At 42.0% G+C, this 20,359-nt stretch overlaps 1 protein-coding gene across 2 annotated transcripts in view; it reads left to right on the top strand.

The window, feature by feature from the left end:
• tbc1d19 (TBC1 domain family, member 19) overlaps positions 1–20,359 on the top strand; it is a 116,828-nt gene that overhangs the window by 21,738 nt on the left and 74,731 nt on the right. For both annotated transcript variants that reach the window (XM_055637905.1, XM_055637913.1), the window contains exons 4-8: positions 7,177–7,252; positions 15,211–15,285; positions 15,388–15,451; positions 16,611–16,657; positions 18,076–18,186. In XM_055637905.1, coding sequence (XP_055493880.1) covers positions 7,177–7,252; positions 15,211–15,285; positions 15,388–15,451; positions 16,611–16,657; positions 18,076–18,186 — 373 coding nt within the window. The remainder of the gene's footprint in view (positions 1–7,176; positions 7,253–15,210; positions 15,286–15,387; positions 15,452–16,610; positions 16,658–18,075; positions 18,187–20,359) is intronic.

The raw sequence follows: 20,359 nt of genomic DNA, 5'->3' as shown, positions 1-20,359 counted from the left end.
GTTGCAATCACAGCAAGCAAGCAAGTTTATTTATATACCACATTTCAGCAACAATGCAATTCAAAGTGCTTTACACAAAGCATTAAAGATCAATCAAAAGCAAATAAAAATAGCCATTAAAAAGAATAGAAAAGCTAAATAAAACAAGCTAAAATAGAATAAGACAAGAATAAAAGTTACAGTGCAGTGTAAGAAATGAATAATTATTTAATTTAATTAAAGGCAGCGTCAAACAGAAAAGTCTTCAGCTCCGATTTAAAAGAATTGAGTGTTGGAGCGGACCTGCATTTTTCTGGAAGTTTGTTCCACATATGCGTTGCATAAAAACTAAACGCTGCTTCTCCATGTTTAGTTCTGACTCTGGGGACAGTGAGGGAGGGTGAATAAGGTGGAAATGAGTGTCAAGTGAGGGAGGGTGAATAAGGGGAAATGAGCCGCCCCTACACAGTTGGGGCTTATGGGTGAGTGATGTAATATTGCGTGGGGGAACTGGTGAGTGGTGGAATAGGCCTCCCGTAAGGGCTATGGGTGATTGGTGGAATATTGCATTAGGGGACGGGTTGCGTTGGGGGACCAGGCCTCCCATGTGACAGGGACCCAACAGATCCCACTTGGTCTAATAACTAATTGAAGATATTAGGCCATAAGGAATAGGAGTAGAACTGGGCCATTTGAGTCATCAAGTCTACTCCGCCATTCAATCATGGCTGATCTATCTCTCCCTGCTAACATCATTCTCTTACCTTCTCCCCATAACCTCTCACACCTGTACTAATCAAGAATCTATCTATATCTGCCTTAAAAATATCCACTGACTTTGCCTCCACAGTCTTTTGGGGCAAAGAATTCCACAGATTCACCTCCCTCTGACTAAATAAATTTCTCATCATCTCCTTCCTAAAAGAACATCCTTTAATTCTGAGGCTATGAACTCTAGTCCTAGACTCTCCCGCTAGTGGAAATCCACGCTATCCAAGCCTTTCACTATTCTGTATGTTTCAATGAGGTCCCTCCTCATCTTCTAAATTCCAGCGAGTACAGGCCCAGTGCCGACAAACGCTCATCATAGATTAATTTAGTCGTTCCAGGGATAATTCTTGTACACCTCCTCTGGACCCTCTCCAGAGCCAGCACATCCTTCCTCATTTATTATGCCCAAAATTGCTCGCAATATTCCAAATGCGTCCTTACCATCACCTTATAGAGCCTCAGCATTACATCCCTGTTTTTGTATACACGCCCTCTTGAAATTAATGCTAGCATTGCGTTTGCTTTCATTACTACTGGTTTGACTTGCAAATTAACTTTTTGGGAATCCTGCACCAACACCAAGTCTATGCCTTTATTCCTACTACCAAAATGCATGACTCCACACTTTTCTACACTATATTCCATCTGCTACTTCTTTGCCCACTCTCCCAACCTGTCCAGGTCCTTCTGCAGAGTCCCTGCTTTCTCTACACTACCTGCCCCTCCACCTATTTTTGTATCATCCGCAAACTATCGTCCAAAAGTCCCCTTCATTACAACTCTTTTTCTCCTGCCAACCAGCCAACTTGCTATCCATGCTAGTATCTGCCCTTTGATACTGTGGGCTCTCATCATCCTTAGCAGCTTCACGTGTGGCACCCTATCAAATGCTTTCTGAAAATCTAAGTAAACTACATCTACTGACTCTCCTTTGTCTGTCCTGCTATTTACTTCTTCGAAGAATTCCAGCAAATTTGTCAAGAAAGACCTCCCCTTCACAAAACCATGCTGACTTCTTTGGACAGTTACATGGATAGAAAAGATTTAGAGGGATATGGGTCAAATGCAGGTAAATGTAACTAATGTATATTGTAGTTGTCATGAGCAAGTTGGGCCGAAGGGCCTGTTTCTGTACTCTGTCTCCATTAGAGCTTCATTCATTGTAAATTGAAATTTTATATGCTTGAGTATCATGTAATTTTCATGCAACTGACTGAATAATTTATCTGGATTTATTCATTGCTCCTCATTTCAGCAGTTTTGTGGAGTCATCATTCATTTAGTTGTCTGGGAGCTTACTACCGACCTGCAAAATAATAGCATTTAATATTGTAACGTCAAATAGGGGGTGGGTCACAAGGCCCTGAAGCCTGTTTTGGCATTGAATAATTTCATAACCCATCCCTGACCAATGCACTTTCCCATGAGTTTCTCTTTATTCCATTTGAATCACAAAATCTCTTTCTTTTGACTTTGAATGTACAGGATAACTGAGTATTCCCAGTGTAGAATTAGTAAGATTGAAAAACATTTAAATGATAATGTTTGTTTTATTCACTAACCACAATGGCTTAACATTTATGCTGATACTTTCCTCTAGTTTTGGATTAAAGGCGGAAGCTGATTTATCAAATTATACATTATCTTTGATTGTTTCAATGCTATAATTTATTCTTTATTATCCAGTGAGCATAGACCTATCCAACACAACTTTTCCTGACTACCCTATTATTATACATTTAAATATAATGAACCTTTATTGCAAGTTAAAAAAAATATAATGATATAATGGCTTATTGAATTCTTTCCAGAGATCTAAATATGCTGAACCTAGTAATTCCCACTTAATAAACCTACTATTTATATCCTCAAAATCTATTAGATCTGTCATATACAATTACATGTCAAATCCAACATTTTGCAAGCTACCAGTCACTTTCTGTGATCTTTTCAGTGCCCTATTAACCACTTCTTTAATAACAATTCTTGACGTTGTTATAATTTTTTTTCTATCGAATTTCCTTTGTTTAGTAGCAATGTTACTTTTGCTACCTTTTAATTCAGTTTTGGGGAGTTAAAAAAAATTACAGCTCATTTAACCATGAACCTCTTACAGACTCTTAGAATAGTCAATTGGGAAATTTGTTGGATCCTAGTTGGAGTCATGGAAACACGCCCTTTGGCTCAACTTGCCTACACCAGCCAACAATGTATGTAGGAAAGAACTGGAGATGCTGGTTTAAATCGAAGGTAGACACAAAATGCTGGAGTAACTCAGCGGGACAGGCAGCTTCTCTGGAGAGAAGGAATGGGTGACGTTTCGGGTCAAGATCCTTCATCAGACTGATGTCAGGGGAGTGGGCGGGACAGAGATAGATTGTAGTCGGAGACCGTAAGACTGGTGGGAGAACTGGGAAAGGGAAGGGGATGAAGAGAGAGGCAAAGCAAGGGCTATTTGTTAGAGAAGTCAATGTTCATACCGCTGAGCGGAGGAGTTCAGTGAAATGATCGCTGAGCCTGCGCTTGGTCTCGCCAATGTACAAAAGTTGACACCTGAAACAGCGGATACAGTAGATGAGGTTGGAGGAGGTGCAAGTGAACCTCTGCCTCACCTGAAAAGACAGTCGGGGTCCTTGTATGGAGTCGAGGGGGGAGGTTAAGGGACAAGTGTTGCATCTCCTGCAGTTGCAGGGGAAAGTACCTGAGGTGGGGGTGGTTTGGGTGGGAAGGGACAAGTTGACCAGGGAGTTGCGGAGGGAACGGTCTCTGTGGAAAGCAGAAAGGGGTGGAGATGGGAAGATGTGGCCAGTAGTGGGATCCCTGTGCAGGTGGCAAAAGTGTTGGAGGCTTACAGCATATAATCCTCCAAATGGTGTCAACTTCTGTACATTGGCAAGACCAAGCGCAGGCTTGGCGATCGTTTTGCTGAATACCTCCGCTCAGTCCGCCTTAATCTACCTGATCTCCCGGTAGCTCAGCACTTTAACTCCCCCTCCCATTCCCAATCTGACCTTTCTGTCCTGGGTCTCCTCCATTGTCAGCACAAATTTGAGGAACAACTCGTATTTTGCTTGGGTAGCTTACACCCCAGTGGTATGAACATTGACTTCTCTAACTTCAAATAGCCCTTGCTTTCCCTCTAACCATCCCCTACCCCTTCCCAGTTCTCCCACCAGACTTACTGTCTTTGACTACATTCTATCTCTGTCCCGCCCACTCCCCTGAAATCAGTATGAAGAAGTATCTCGACCCGAAACGTCACCCTTTCCTTCTCTCCACAGATGCTACCTGTCCCGCTGAATTACTTCAGCATTTTGTGTCTACCGGCCAACAATGTCGCAGCTACATTAGTCCCACTTGCCTGCACTTGGTCCATATCCCTCCAAAACTGTCCTATCATGTACCTGTCTAACTGTTTCTTAAACATTGGGATAGTCCCATCTGCAACTATCTCCTCTGGCAGATACCTCCTCTGACAGCCACCACCCTTTGTGTGAAAAAAGTACCCCTCAGATTCCTATTCAATCTTTTCCCCTTCACCTTGAACCTACAGTTATGTCCTCTGGTCCTCGATTCCCCTACTCTGGGCAAGAGACTCTGTGCATCTATCCGATCTATTCCTCTCATGATTTTGTGAGAACTGTTGAACTGTTATCTCCAGCACTTTTTCTTTACTAATGTTAATTGGTGTAAGCTTTTCACCGTTATTAAACCTTGATTCCCCAGGTATGCCGTTTACATTTTCTACTGTGTAGACAGATACAAAACATGTTTAAATTGTCAGTCATTGTCAGGACCGAGATGAGAAAAACATTTTTCACACCGAGAGTGGTTAATCTGTGGAATTCTCTGCCACAGAAGGTAGTTGAGACCAGTTCATTAGCTATATTTAAGAGGGAGTTAGATGTGGCCCTTGTGGCTAAAGGGATCAGGGGGTATGGAGAGAAGGCAGGTACAGGAAACTGAGTTGGATGATCAGCCATGATCATATTGAATGGCGGTGCAGGCTCGAAGGGCCGAATGGCCTACTCCTGCACCTAATTTCTATGTTTTCTATGTTTCTATTTAAAAGCTCTCTTCCTTTTTTCAAATTTGTAGAAACACTTAAAATCTGTTTTTATATTCTAGCTGGTTCACTGGCATTTTGTTGTTTTCCCTCTGTCAACTTTTAAATCATCTATCGCTCGTTGTCCTTCATGCTATTCTCGGTAACAATTATCCTTCATGCTATTCTCGGTAACATTATGTGGCTTCTTTTTTACCTGCACTAATGGGAACAGTTTAATTTAGAGATATAGCACAGAAACTGGCCCTTTGCCCCACTGTGTCCGTGCTGACCAGTGATCCCCGTACACTAGCACTATCCTACACACTTGGGGACAATTTACAATTTTTACCAAAGCCAAATAGCCTACAAACCTGTACGTCTTTGGGGTGTGGTAGGAAACCGGAGAAATCTGGAGAAAACCCACGCAGTCATGGGGAGAATGTACAAACTCTGTACAAACCCCGCCCATAGTCAGGATCGAGACTGGGTCTCTGGCAGGCAGGCAACAACTCTACTTCTGTGCCGCTCAAATGTTCTTTTTGAGGCGTAAATTTATCACTTTTCTCACAGATATCCCCCACTTCTCTCTTCTGCCCCACAATGGAATGTATATTTGAAGTCATGCAGCAGAGGCACAATTCTTTTGGCAATTCATGTTCATGTTGATCATTGCATTGTAGCTATATTAATTCCATTTACTAGTACTTGATGCATAATGTACTGTCCATGGCAATTTCAATACTAGTCGAGATCCTCCTTAAATATCATGTGAGTATCTGCTTCCACCACCTTCTTAGCAGTGATATCCAGATTGCAACCACCCTTTTAACAAAATATCTTTCTCAGATCCCTTCTAAATCACTTAGTCTTCACTTTAAACCTATACCCTCTGATCTTGGGGATCTCAGCATGGCAAAAGTTATTTTTTTACAATCCACTGTATTGTTGCCTCTGTTAATTAAGTAGCATTGATAAATCATCTTTGATTAGCATTCATCCATCATCTTTAGAGCAAAAGGTAAGATGAACATCACTGCTACAGAACCTGCAAATAATTTCCAACAATATTGAATAACTTCATACCTATATAATTGATTTTACTTATTTTAAAGACACTAATTTTGGATATGAGCACCTCTCCCACAAACTTGGTGCAAAATTGGACTTTCAGTATGATTGCTGTATCTTCGAGAATCGCGTACCGTAAGACATAAAAACAGAAAATGCTTGAAGCATTCAACAGGTCAGGCCGCATTTATGGAAAGGCAAATGGAGTTAATATTTCAGGTTGAAGAGCCTTTGTCAATTCTGTTGTGAAGAAAACCTGCTGAATCTTTCAGCATTTTCTAGTTTTATTTCAAATTGCCAGCTTTTGCAGTGTTTTAATTTTCATCTCCCCTTCTATAAGATAATTGATTACATTTTTCTCAGTGCACCAAATGTGATCTAAAGTAAACTAATTCCTGCATGGTTTCACTTATTATGGATTTCAGAAGCTATCCAAATTGCATCCATTGAATGGCCTCCGATTTGCTTCTGCAAATTTGATTTGTTAAATCTATACCTTCAGTTCAAGCTATCCTTATTTTCATTGAATAAAATGCTGTTCAACAGATTAGCTCTCGATAGGGCATATAGATACATAGGCGTTTTCTGTCATGTATTTATTGTATCACCCATGTTTCTGTTCCCAATTTTTTTAGCTAATATTTGTCACTACTATTATTTGCTTTTTATGTATTGCTACCTTGTGTTAAGGATAGGCGTCTTCCCACCTTTTCTTTTACATTTCATCTACTCTAGAAACCAGATAACCTTAGAAATGTTTAACTTTAACTTTGATAACACATGGTTATTGGATCAAAATGATTAATTTATTAATCTTGTGGTGAATGGTTGGTGCTTTGAAATAAAGCATATAATCTTAAATTATAAATCCTCCAATTTCAAATTATTCACGGAGGTATTCATAATTTAACCAATTGTATTTTTCTGCCACATTCAGCTTTTTCCACTTGTATGGTAAATTATGTTTTATTTTTAAACTTAGAAATTCCACCATTTGATTTGTTTTTAACCTTTCCCCTCTCATCTCCCCTTTTTTGTTTTTAGATCCATCAATAGCTCTAGTTATTTGATTTCCAATGATTGGTTTTAAATGAGTCTTGTCTCAATAGAAAAGCTCCTTCATTCTGCAGTGCTCCAATAGTATGCGACAGACTGATGCTTACAATGTTAGATTCAAAATTATTCAGTCATTTCCATTTAGCACTTTTGGATTATAATTCCATTTATAATTCACGGAAATATATTTTGTGTTATTGTTTCAATCAATGAGAATAACCCTTCATCTAATTGGAAGTCTTCTTTATTAATAGCCTTCCTGAACTTGGCCATGCATGTTCACCAGCTGAACACATCAAGGAGGGACTGATGTACATAAGACGTGCACAGGTTAGTGCAAGGTTGTAGATCAGCGACTCGTATTATGAGTCATACTTTGTAGCTACGCCCACTAGTTTAACAGAAAACCTCCCTGCCCTTTCTCATTTTTAGAGTAACGTGTTAAGATGAGGTTACCCATGCTGTACATAAAGTCTTTGGATCTTAATCACGGTGTGTGACAAGTTATTTAAGCAGCAGAAGCTCAACATGGTGTCAGAAGTGGGATAAAGGTTCTTGCCATTAACGAGCAAAGCGACCTTGGGGTCCAGTTGTTTATGCATTAAATCAGACAAGGAATGTACATCAAAGTCAAAACCTTTGCCAGCAGCCTGCAAATCCATGGGAGCTGGTTGAGAGCATTCTGAGAGCAAGTTCTCATGGGCAAGTGAATTAACAGATTGCCTTGTTTGAACTCTGTTGGTATATGAACGACAGCATCTGAAGAAATGATTTCTTTGTTGCAAAGTCAACATCATTTTCCATACGCAGGGCAACAGTCACGAGCAGCAGCATGCGAGCCCCCACAATTAAAATAATTGTCTATTAATCTCACAGTGGAGTTGTCGGGCACTTGAGGAGAACGGCGAGAGATTTGATAAGACATACCAACAACATTAATTTCACAACCAGCAGTGTCCTAACACCTTTGTATGAGCGTCAGCCATTTCAGCAATGTGACAGCGGTTTTCAGCAGTCTTTAGAATGAGCTCAGCATCTCGCAGTAACTCGTCGTGTAATTTATCATTTCGGACACCATAGACCAAATGGTCACGGACTAGGCAATCACATATATCCCTGAAATCGCACTGATTGGCAATGTGCTTCAACGCACTGACATACATCTCCACAGGTTCTCCCTGCCTCTGACTTCGGGAAAAGAACAAATGCCTCTCCATGACCTAGTTAGTACGTAACTCACATAACTGTCGGAATTTGCGTAGTAGGCAGTCGCGGTCTCGTATAGATTCAGCAGGAGCGATCTGGACACCAGCCGGGTCAAATCTAGCCAGTTCATAATGAAATCTTCTGGCACGTCGACCAGCTTCTGTGCCTGCTAGATTAAGAAGAATTGACGCTTGAACACCGGGAGCAGCAGTAGGGTGAGTCGCTTTAATGTAAATTGAAAAATCCTCTTCAAATACGCGCCACCATTCTGCGAGGTCTACGTCAAACACCAGGATCTCTGGTTTTCTGAGAGCAGAAGCCATAGTAATAGATACCGGAGAAAACAATAATCTAAAATAAAAGCAATAATTAAGAAATATAATTAAGCATCTGTACTGCACTCCCATGGTCTACAGTGGCAACTGACATATTTGAGTGGCATGGCAAGCAGTATCTGGTACTTGCTGATTCGTATTCAGGATGGTTTGACATTGATTTTCTTAGCAGCCCCACTTCTCGTGGGGTAGTTTCGAAGCTTGCTCACCATTTTGCAGACCACGGAGCTCTGTGCATACTGTTATCTGATAACAGCAGTCAATTTACCAGCCAACACTTCAAGTAGTTTGCTGCACACTGGGGTTTTCACCACATCACCAGCAGCCCTGAATATCCACAGTCGAATGGACTAGCTGTGCGGGCTGCCAAGAGTGCCAATCAGCTCATGGAACGTTCGTACAGAGCTAATTCCGACGTTCCTGGATCTACTCAACTTCAGCAACATTGCAACCCCATTTTGGGTTCACCTGCTCATCGTTTATTGTCGAGGCAGACCCGAGCCACGGTGCCTGTGGCGGATCAGGCATTGATCCCACAGGTGGTTCCACCATCGGAGGTCTAGTCCAGGTTACAACAAAAGCGTGACATTCAAAAACAGTGGTATGACAAAACAAATAGGCCACTGCCCCCATTAACCATGGGGTAGGTTTGCAGACTGACAAATGCCATGACCGTATCGGTGTAATTTTTGGAACTACTTCTGAGCCACGCTCATATCTGGTCAGTGCCGATGGCGGCACCTACAGGCTGTAACAGACAACATATCCTGCCTGTGAAAGAGCCAGTTTCACTTCCGTATTATCCAGACCATACAAGTGTACTTCCGTCCATGTCCAGCGGCATTTATCCGCCTACACCAGCGCAACAACCCACTTCTGCAACGACTGCTTTGCCAGTGGCGACGCCCCCTCCGCCTGTGCCACAGTCTCCTGTTTCATCACCGGAAATGCTGGTTCAGTCTCCCTTAGCTGTGAAGCCACCGGCTCTGTTCCCGGTGGGGATAAACGGAGATGGTCTTTATCACACTCGTGCAGATCGTGTTTGTAAGTCCACCATGAAGCACCCGGGCTATGTTTGACTTTCCTCCTGCTTATTATCAATTGCTATGCGTGCCTTATTTAGTCAATGGTTTTGTACTGACATTTAATTCTTTAAGAGGGAGGATGCAGATCAGTGACTCATATTATGTCATACTTTGTAGCTACGCCCACTAGTTTAACAGAAAGCCTCCCTGCCCTTTTTCTCTCATTTTTAGAGTAACGTGCTAAGATGAAGTTACCCATGCTGTAACATTAATAAAGTCTTTGGATCTTTATCATGGTGTGTGACTTAAGTTATTTAAGCAGCAGAAGCTCAACAAAGCTGTATTGGACATATTAACTGAAACAGTTGGACAAGTACATGGATAGGACAGGTTTGGAGGGATATGGACCAAGCTCAGGGAAGTGGTACTCTGTGACTGACTCGAGGATAGGTATTTGCCAATGAATTGTGGTTCAGTTCTTTCAGTTTTTTCTGTACTGTGGAAAATTAATTCGATACATTTAAAATATAAATGCTTTTTAAACATTTAAAAATTAAAAATAAACATTTAAAAATTAAAAATAAACATTTAAAAATTAAAAATAAACATACCTAACATGAAATTAGCACCCAATAATGAGCCCTAAAATATGGCAAGGTTGTTGTATGGCATCATTACAAGGACAGGATGGAAGTAAGTCTAGATAACTGTGAGAGTTAATGGGTTTGTAAGGAAGTCGTAGTACAGCTAGATGAGTATTATTGACATGTTGGTTGTTTTGAGTACTGTATGACAAGATGGTGTGCTAAACAATATGCACTAATTTTTCAGCACACCTTAAAACATTGCATATCATATGATGCACATTTAATGTGAACATTACTTAAGATGCATGTTGATGTACTCATTCAAGCGTACAGCGGTGTAGTTATTGATCGCAATTGAATTGTACTGTGGGGGTGGGAAGGTGGGTGGGGGATTAGTTGGTGGGTCCAAATGTCTTGGCATTTCTTCTAAGCCAGGGAAGCCACTCATTATTAAATGGAAGTCCCAACTATTTTAGACACAAAATGCTGGAGTAACTCGGCGGGACAGGCAGCATCTCTGGAGAGAAGGAATGGGTGATGTTTCAGGTTGAGACCCTTCTTCAGAAGGATCCAAAGAAGGGTTTTGACCCAAAACATCACCCATAACATCAGAGATGCTATCTGTCCCGTTGTGTAACTCCATCATTTTGTGTCTATCTTCGGTGTATAACCAGCATCTGAATTTCCTTCCTACACATCCCAACTATTTTAGCTTGGATAAGACTGTTTAATATTGTACTAGATTGAAATTCAGCACAAGATTTGTTTTTCCCTTTTCCCTTGCGTGTTTCTGGTAAAACAGTTCAGGAATTCTTGTAACCTGAACCCATCCCCACCACCATCACCCCTTAATCTGCTATTAGCATATTATCCAGCACCTGAGGAAGCCCATGAGGTCATGGAGAAAGAACAAACTACTCACAGACAGCACTGGAGGTTTAGGATTGAATTCCACTGTGCCATTTCTAAATATTTTGAGAGATCAAACATATTCAACTCTTTTCAGTTCTCTTGAAATAACATTGACCACTAATGGTGCAAACACTAAGGAGGTCCTGAATGCCCTTATCGCTCCATCGCTGACTTGCAAACTACACACCCAGATGGTGCTTTCATTGTTGCTGGGGATTTTAACCAGGCCAACATGATGACAATTCTCCCACATTACTACCAGCATGTGAACTTTGCAACCAGGGGAGTGAACACACTGGGCCTAGCCTATACAAACATCAAGGAGGCATTCAATGCAGCCCCCCGCATCCACCTTGGCTCCTCAGACCATATTTCTGTGATGCCAATTCCTGCATACCAGAGAAAAACCTACTGTGAAGCAGGTCAGGGTCTGGCCAGAGGGAGCTATGACAGCGCTATAGGACTGCTTTGAGTGCACGGACTGGGACATTCTCAAGAAGGCTGCAACTGTCAATCAACACACCAACCTGTGTCACCAAGACCATCACTATACGGGCCAACCAGAAACCCTGGATGATCCCTGAGGTACGTGGAATGCTGAGAGCACGAAATGCCATATTTAAATCCGGTGACTTGGTGGCACTCAGATCCGCAAGAGCCAACCTGAACCGAGTCATCAGGCTGGCAAAGTGTGCCCATGGTCAGAAAATCCAGAGCTTCTTTCATGACCCCATGAACACCAGGCGCATGTGGCAGGGAATCCAAACCATCATGGACTATAAGACTGCTCCACCACCCTATGAAGACAACATAAACTTCCTCAATGAACTCAATAAATATTTTGGACGGTTTGAGGCATTCAACAACACATTTGCGAGGAAAGGTATTCCTCACTATGATGAACAGGCACTCAGTCTTGATACAGTGGATGTCCGGAGGACCCGAAAAGGAGTGAACACATGGAAGGCGGCAGGCCCTGATAACATACCAGGCCGGGTGCTCAGGGAATGTGCTGATCAGCTGGCACATGTCCTTGCTGACATCTTCAACACCTCGCTGAACCTATGCTGTTGTCCCATCGTGTTTCAAGACTGCCACCATCATACCAGTGCCAAAAAAAATCCGCAATAACATGTCTCTACGATTACGGCCCTGTAGCACTCACTCCCATAATGATGAAGTGCTTCGAGAGGTTGGTCAGGGACCATATTACCTCCAGACTCACCACCACACTTGACCCGTTCCAGTTTGCTTACAAGCCAAATTGCTCCACAGAGGACGCCATATCCTCCGTACTCCACCTGAGCCTGGCACATCTAGAGGAGAAGAACACACATGTGCGAATGCTGTTCGTGGATTTCAGTTCAGCATTCAATACAATCATCCCTCAGCACTTTGTAAGCAAATTGGGTTCATTGGGCCTCAGCACCCCCTTGTGTAACTGGCTACTGGACTTCCTCACTGGCAGACCCCAGATAGTGCTGGTTGAAAACAACACCTCTAACATCTCTCTGAGCATCGGTTCCCCTCAGGGTTGCGTCCTGAGTCCACTGCTGTTTATCCTGATGACCCACGACTGTTGTGCCAGGTTGAGTACAAACCACATCATGAAATACGCAGATGACACAACAGTGGTGGGCCTTATCCGGGACGACAATGAACTGGCTTACAGGGAGGAGGTGAAACAACTGGTGGACTGGTGCAACACGAACAATCTGATCCTGATGTTGACAAAACAAAGGAGGCCATAGTTGACTTCAGGAGAAACCAGCACAGTCGCACAACACTACACATTAATGACATAGATGCGGAGTTGGTCAGCAGCACTAAGTTCCTGATGGTGCAGATCACGAACAGTCTGACCTGGTCACAAAACATCACATCACTAGTTAAGAGTGGGCAGCAGCGTTTGCACTTTCTGCGCCGGATGAGAAGAGCTCACCTCCCCCATCCCGTCCTCACCACTTTCTACAGGGGAACCATGGAGAGCATTTTGACCAGCTACATCTCTGTCTGGTTTGGGGACTGCAAAACCTCCGACTGGAAGTACGTGCAGAGAGTGGTGAGGACGGCTGAAAAAATCATCGGGACTTCTCTTCCTTCAATCCAGGACATTGCGTGCAAACGTTGCTTGTCCAAGGCCAACAGCATTATAAAAGACCGCACACATCTCCATCATGGTCTGTTCACTCTGCTGCCCTCGGGCAAAAGGTATCGTAGTATAAGAAGCAGAACGGCCAGGTTTTGCAGAGGACGCCATATCCCCCGAGCCATCAAACTCTTGAATTCCATATAACGTGTCGCCACTATTATCTATTTTATCCTTTTATCTATTTTATCTTTTTATTTATTTTATCCTTTTGTTATTTTATGTCACACGGTGAGCCAGATGCAACGAAATTTCGTTCAGACTTGCATTTGTTGGTGTATTTTTGAATGACAATAAAGTCTTTGATTGATTGATTGAATATCAATTCTATTTTCCTCTCCACAGATGCCACTTGAGGATTCTACTTTTGTTTCCAGTAATCACAATACTTTTGTATTAGTCAGTCATGTTCTCTGTGAAAATTTGTTTGTCTTCGTCTGTACTTTCCAGTACTTTGATGTTAGATTAATCGATTCGAAGTTTATTTGAATTCCCCCCCCTTTTTCTCAATGGAATTGTTCTCATATTTAAGGGGGAATTGAAGATTTATGAACATTCTTTTTCCAATGATTCTAATAAAAGGTCAATGGCCTAAATGATTTAGTTTCTTTCTATTCTCAGAAATATTGGAGAATTTCAAGCATAAAAAAAAAAATATTCAAACACTTAAGGTTAAGGCTACAGATTTAACAGGAACCTGAGGGGTAACTTTTTCGCACAAATGTAGTGGGTGTGTGGAACAAGCTGCCGGAGCAGGTAGTTGAGGCTGGGGCTATCCCAACGTTTCAGAAGCAGTTAGACAGGTACATAGATAGGACAGGTTTGGAGGGATATGGAACAAACACAGGCAGATGGGACTAGTATATGGGACTGTACTCACTCTATATTCATGACTACGTAGCTGGTCAGAGTGCGAACTCCATCAAGCTCGCTGACGACACCACTGTTGTGGGACGTATCACTGATGGGGATGAGTCAGAGTATAGAAGAGAGATCGACCGACTGACCAAATGGTGCCAGCACAATAACCTGGCCGTCAACACCAGCAAAACCAAGGAACTGAATGTGGACTTTGGAAGAGGTAGGATGGGGACCCACAGTCCCATTTATATCAATGTGTCGATGGTGGAAAGGGTCAAGAGCTTCAAATTCCTGGGCGTGCACATCTCTGAAGATCTCTCCTGGTCCGAGAACACTGATGCAATCATAAAGAAAGCACATCAGCGCCTCTGCTTCCTGAGAAGATTACGGAGAATCGGTATGTCAAGGAGGATTCTCTCTAACTTCTACAGGTGCACAGTAGAGAGCATGCTGACCGGTTGCATCGTGGCTTGGTTCGGCAACCTGAGCGCCCAGGAGCGGAAAAGACTACAAAAAGTAGTAAACACTGCCCAGTCCATCATCGGCTCTGACCTCCCTACCATCGAGGGGACCTATCGCAGTCGCTGCCTCAAAAATGCGGCAGCATGATCAAGGACCCACACTATCCTGGCCACACACTTCCCGCTACCTTCAGGTAGAAGTTACAGGAGCCTGAAGACTGCAACGTCCAGGTTCAGAAACAGCTTCTTCCCCACAGCCATCAGGCTATTGAACTCAACTCAAACAAAACTCTGAACATTAATAGCCCATTATCTGTTTATTTGTACTTTATCTATTTTATTTATTCATGTGTGTATATATTTATACAATGGTATATGGACACACTGATCTGTTCCGTATTCATGCCTTCTATAATTCTGTTGTGCTGAAGCAAAGCAAGAATTTCATTGTCCTATCTGGGACACATGTTAATAAACTCTCTTGAATCTTGAATCTATAGCTGGGACATATGGGCAAGTTGGGCTGAAGGGCTTATTTCCACAATGTATCACTATGCCTCTATGACTATCTATCTCCATCTAGGCTCCCTTAACAACCTAGGTTAAGGTCGTTATCTTTGAGTGATGCAAAAGGAATTAGTGCTAAATAAAGGATTATTTATTGAGATTGACCAAACCAAAGTTCCTATTATTGGACTCATTGGCCCTGTTTCTGAATGTATCTTTTGAAATCCGTGTGGTTTTTTTTGCAGATAAACTGGGAAAAGCGTGTTCTAAAAAGTTTAAACAGTATGTGCACAGAGATGAGCATCCCTCTAGCAAAAAAGGTACAACACAGCTGTATTGTTTACCCTTCAAAATGCATTTTACCATGTTGTAATTATTGAGCTGCGGAAACGTAAAGATTGAAGTTGTGTCTTTTCAAATAGAGATCAGCAGATGAACAGAAAGAGCTTTTGCACAAATGGAATGAGATGGGGACTGATGAGCCAGGTACTTAAATTCAAACCATCTAAATTATATTTATTGTAAAAAGTAGTTGCATCTTGAGAATGCGGACATATGACAGACGCAGTGCGTGGTGTTCCTGTTCCTGTGATAATCAAGTTTCAATGGGACTGTTGATCAATGAATACATTCTGTGTGATTTAACCTTTGTAACAGAGTGACTACCACTTCTAAAGCTGATTTTTGTTTTAAAGAGGCAGGGGGTGGGGTAGGGTGAGGTGGGGGAGACAAAATGAATTTTCCTCTGCAGTTATGTATTCAGATCTTGTACAACACAGTTGGCAGCATAAAGAGCTGCCTAATATAATTCCATTGGGTGGTACAACTAGAACTAGAACAGTTGGAAATATTCTTCAGAGATTGTATCTGTAGTGCACTACTCTGGCAGTTTCTCACATTATCTTTCTTCACGACTGTTGCTCTGAAAATCTTTGCTGCTGATGCTGGGCCACCAAAGTGAATGCATCTTTACCAGAATTATTTTGCCTATCATCAGCAATCATTGACACAAGGATAAAATTGCCTTGGAATAAATTTCACTCGGTAATTAAGTCCAGTGATCTATTTGTATATTGTGCTATCATTTACACTATATAATAAGCTTTAAACATTTTTAAGCATTTTTATCTGTTACGGTAATGGCAAATTAAAGTGCAAAACATAGCTTAGGCGCAACTTACTATTACTAGGAGTGTTAGGATTGGCTAATCATACTTCTGTGTAGCATGTTGAAGTTCTACATTGAAGAGTTGATTTTCATTGCTTTATATGCAGCCAAATTAAAGTCAAATTTAAACAACTGGAAGGCATGATGAGCTTTAAAAAATCGGAGCAAATTCATCACTTTCTGAGGTACCAGAAATGTATGCTGAGTTGCATATATGTTAAATCTGGTCTCTCCTTTAGTGACTACAAAGTGCAGCTGCTTCGGGTGAACAATCTTGTTATGCTTCCAAATTTCAAATACTGCTATCTGGCAGAAACCCAGATACTAGTTTTTTCCATTGAAAGATCATGCTGATATTTTTCTCAAAACTTAATTGATTTGCAGTATGCAGTCAAGGTATTTAGGTATTGCTCTTATTTTTGCTATGTTAAATTATGTAACCCCTAGATTCTTGATCATCTGATTTTAAACCACCAGATTTGAGCCGTTTCCGACCTGTCTATGCTCCTAAAGATTTTCTGGAGGTAAGATTTCCACCTAATCTCACCATTGACGAAAATAATCAAACTAGGGCAATGGATTTGTATGTTGTTTCATGTGCAAACTTATTGGCTTCCTCATCATTGCTTTTTTTTATATGCTTTCATTTAAATCTTTAACAAATAAACTAGATATAAACACTGTGAGTAGACAAAATCATTTATTTGGATAAAAAAATGTATTTGCTTGAAATTTGTTATTTTTTTTAAACTGACAGTGAATAACTGAATAAGATTTGTAATACTGTATGGTTGCAAATTTGCCTATCATCTGGTATATCTCTGCAGGAGTATAGCTGAGTCTTGCCTATTCCTGTTCATGGACGGCATGGTTTGACAAGGATCTTTCATGTTTCTCCACATTAGATTTGGGTATGGCTGTGTGGAAATAACTTGTTTAATGAGAATTTCTCAGACTGCACCATGGTGAGCAGCAGTAACACAAGGCTAGTTAGCTGGTTCAGGTGTGCAAGTAGCCCTAACATGGAAAGCATCCATCCTGTCAATCCCCTTCAGCAAATATATTTGTATTAATAAGATCATCTTCGTGAACACTCCTGCACTGACTCCAATTCAAGTCCATTGTTTCTGAAACAATGGTGATCAAAGGTGTGCATAATCATACAGGTGTGGTTTCCAGCACCTCATTTAAAAAGTTGCATCAAGAATACCCCACTCCATAAACTTTCCTAATTTGTTAATGGATCTTCATTCTAAGAGATTTTTCTTTCGTGTCCGAGGATACCATCCCCGCCTCCCCGTCTGATCTGCTTGTATTGTGACACTTTACTATCTGACTCCATTTAAGTAATAATTTGTCTCTTCATTCTTCAATCCAAAGTGCAAACCTCAAATTTTAACACATTATATTCCACAGCGGCTGACTTCTTGCCTACTCATTTAACGGACCCATAATTCTATAATCCAAGTTATCGGCAGATGATACACTATCGTGTTTAATTGTAATTGTGAATCCAGTAAACAGGTAGAAATAAAAATTGGCACATCATTTTGTTAGAAATGTAATAGTAGGGATTAAACTGATTCAGTTAATCCAGATTAACAAGGCTCTTAGTTATTTCCATTGGGTGCTTCATCTATCTTGATGCAGGTCTGCCTGAATAATCGAATGGCACTAAGTGGGAGGTTGGTGTGTCCTTAATGTTTAGCTTTGGCTTGATTTGCCTACACAAATGGGACAGTAGCAATGTGAAAATCACCCACATCTTATCATTTATGATTAAATTACCAATGACTGGAGGACAAAAGAGTATTTATCATAGTTAATGTTTGACTTCCCCTTTGTCTGTTGGTGAAGTAGGTTGAGTTTTGGGTGGTTCATAGTTTCTGTGTCTCAAGGATAGAACTTTTGATGTTTTAAACTCTGCTTTTTGGGTTTTCAGGTTCTGATTAATCTTCGCAATCCAAATTTTGATGGCGGTGACCCAACTGGTCTGAATGGTAGTTGGGGTTTAATCAATGTTCCTTTGAAAGTTAAAGACCTTCCTGCACTGGTAAGAATATTTCTACTTAGAACATAAACTTTGAAATGGAAAAATTATATCTAGTGTATGTATACTGATTTATGGTTTATTGTAGAAAACTGACAATTATGACTTGTGGTGAAATCGATGTACTTGCAGTTACTTGTGGGGGCGCTGCAATGGCGGCAGCCCTGTCAGCAGCGCGTTAGTTTTTTCAACTTTTTTTATTTTTTTAGTATGTTTTAAAGTATGTTTTTAATGTTCTTTGTGTGTTTTGTGGTGTGTGGGGGGGTGCGGGGGAAACCGTTTCGGCCGCCTCCTCCATGGAGAGGCGACTTTTTCCAGGTCGCCTTCCCGTGGCCTAACAGCAAGGATCTGCGCGGCCTTTCCCGGAGACGCGCCCGGGGCTTCAGCGGCGGGCGCAGCGTGGACTCTCGGCGTGGAGCGGGTGAGCCCTCGCTGGAGGGGAGCGCTCCGTTTCGCTGGCCCGGGGCAGCCGGCAGCCTGAAGCCGCGTGTGGTCTGCACAGCTCCAGCTGGCGCGGCGTCTACAGCCCGGGACCCCTCATGGGGGACCTGGGGGAAGAAGAAGCCATCACTGCCGGCCCGCGGCCAACTTCTACCGCGGGCCCGGCGTGAACTTACCATCACCCCTGGAGGGGAGCTTCGACCGCCGGCCCTGCGGTCTGCGGTGCTTCTGGCTGCGGCGTGGCGGAGACTTTAAATCTTCGTCCGCCGGCCTGCGGCCTACACCAACTTAAAGCCGCGGTCTCCGGTGGGGAAGAGCCGACTCTGGACTTACCTGGACTTGTACCTTGTCCTTTTACCATCTGGACGCCCGCAGCAACGGCTGCGGAGGGTTGAGGTCCCGACCACGGGGGAAAATGGAGGAGGACTGGCCAAATTGTGTGCCTTCCACCACAGTGATGAATGCTGTGGTGGATGTTTATGTTAAATTTTTATTGTGTTTTTGTGTGTGTTCTTTATAATTATACCGCTGCTGACATATTCATTTCACTTGCACTTATGTGCAATGTGACAAATAAACCGTATTGTATTGTATTGTACTTGGAATGAAATCATTGAGTATCCTGGGAACTACCTGCATTTTGTTTTTGTGTGAAATTTAGCAATAAAACGGGTTTTAAGATGCCAAAAAAGTGGGGACGAGAGGACAGTGGGGAGGCTCAGTGATGAGCAGTAGTAGTCTGATGATGATGCAAATAGAAGAAACAGGATTTAAAAAAAATGAAACTGAAAATCTTAAATGCAGATTATCTAATTATTGGATTCTGTGTTAATTAAGAAAGGATATAATTTTGCTGAGCTGTACGATTAGATGTATTCCACAAGCTTGCATTAAACCTCATTGGAATACTATAGTCATCATCAGGATACAGCTTTACACAATCTCTGAAACTCTTTATTCTTCAGATCCTGACATATGGACAGTGACTTTCCAAAGTATCTGGAGAATGTCAGAGAAGATTAGACATAATGCTTGGCTGGTTGGGTCTAAGTGTGGCGTTGCCTTTGTGATGAAAGTCATAGAGGTAATGAACTGTGATCTTTAGTGGTTCTTGGTCCTCAGTCAAGAAGATTGAGAGTGGTGGCTATCTAATTAGAGTAAATAATGTGCAGTGTTTGTACAGCTTTGGAGTTGGGCACATAATACAGAATCCAAGGTATGAGGGACATTGGATAAAAAGCAGACTTTATGGGGCTGTTGGTCATTTGTTTTTGTGCTGCTGATCACAGCAGTTGCCTGGAATGAGCTTTGGAATGCTTAAACCCCCTTTTCACGGTGCGACTTGACGCAAGAGGTAACCAGAGTTTGACATCGTGGGAACCTCGTGCGGTAACAGTACGGCATTCGTGGACCACCGTGGCGCTAACGGCAGGTAATCGTGTACCTTGGGTACTCGGGAGAAAATTCAAACATGTTTGAATTTGTCCAAGAGTGTCTTGTGCACTTGTGGTTGAGCATTGCAACATTTTATGAACGAAGTGTCCCGTGCGATATCCGTAGTAACTCTTGCGGTCACCGTGGGAACTCCTGCCAACGGTGAACCCGGAAGTTGGATAGAGTGAATCCAGCCAGTTTGCTATTTACATACAAATCTAATAAAACTAGCTAAGCATTTCATTAATGTCAGTGTGTCTCTTTTTGTCTGAAAGCAGTTTCTAACTGGAGGAACTCCGCG

Source organism: Leucoraja erinacea, chromosome 1 (genome assembly GCF_028641065.1).
Source record: "Leucoraja erinacea ecotype New England chromosome 1, Leri_hhj_1, whole genome shotgun sequence".
Taxonomy (NCBI): domain Eukaryota; kingdom Metazoa; phylum Chordata; class Chondrichthyes; order Rajiformes; family Rajidae; genus Leucoraja; species Leucoraja erinaceus.
Note: the sequence above shows the minus strand (reverse complement) of the source record. Positions and strands in the feature narration are given on the sequence as shown.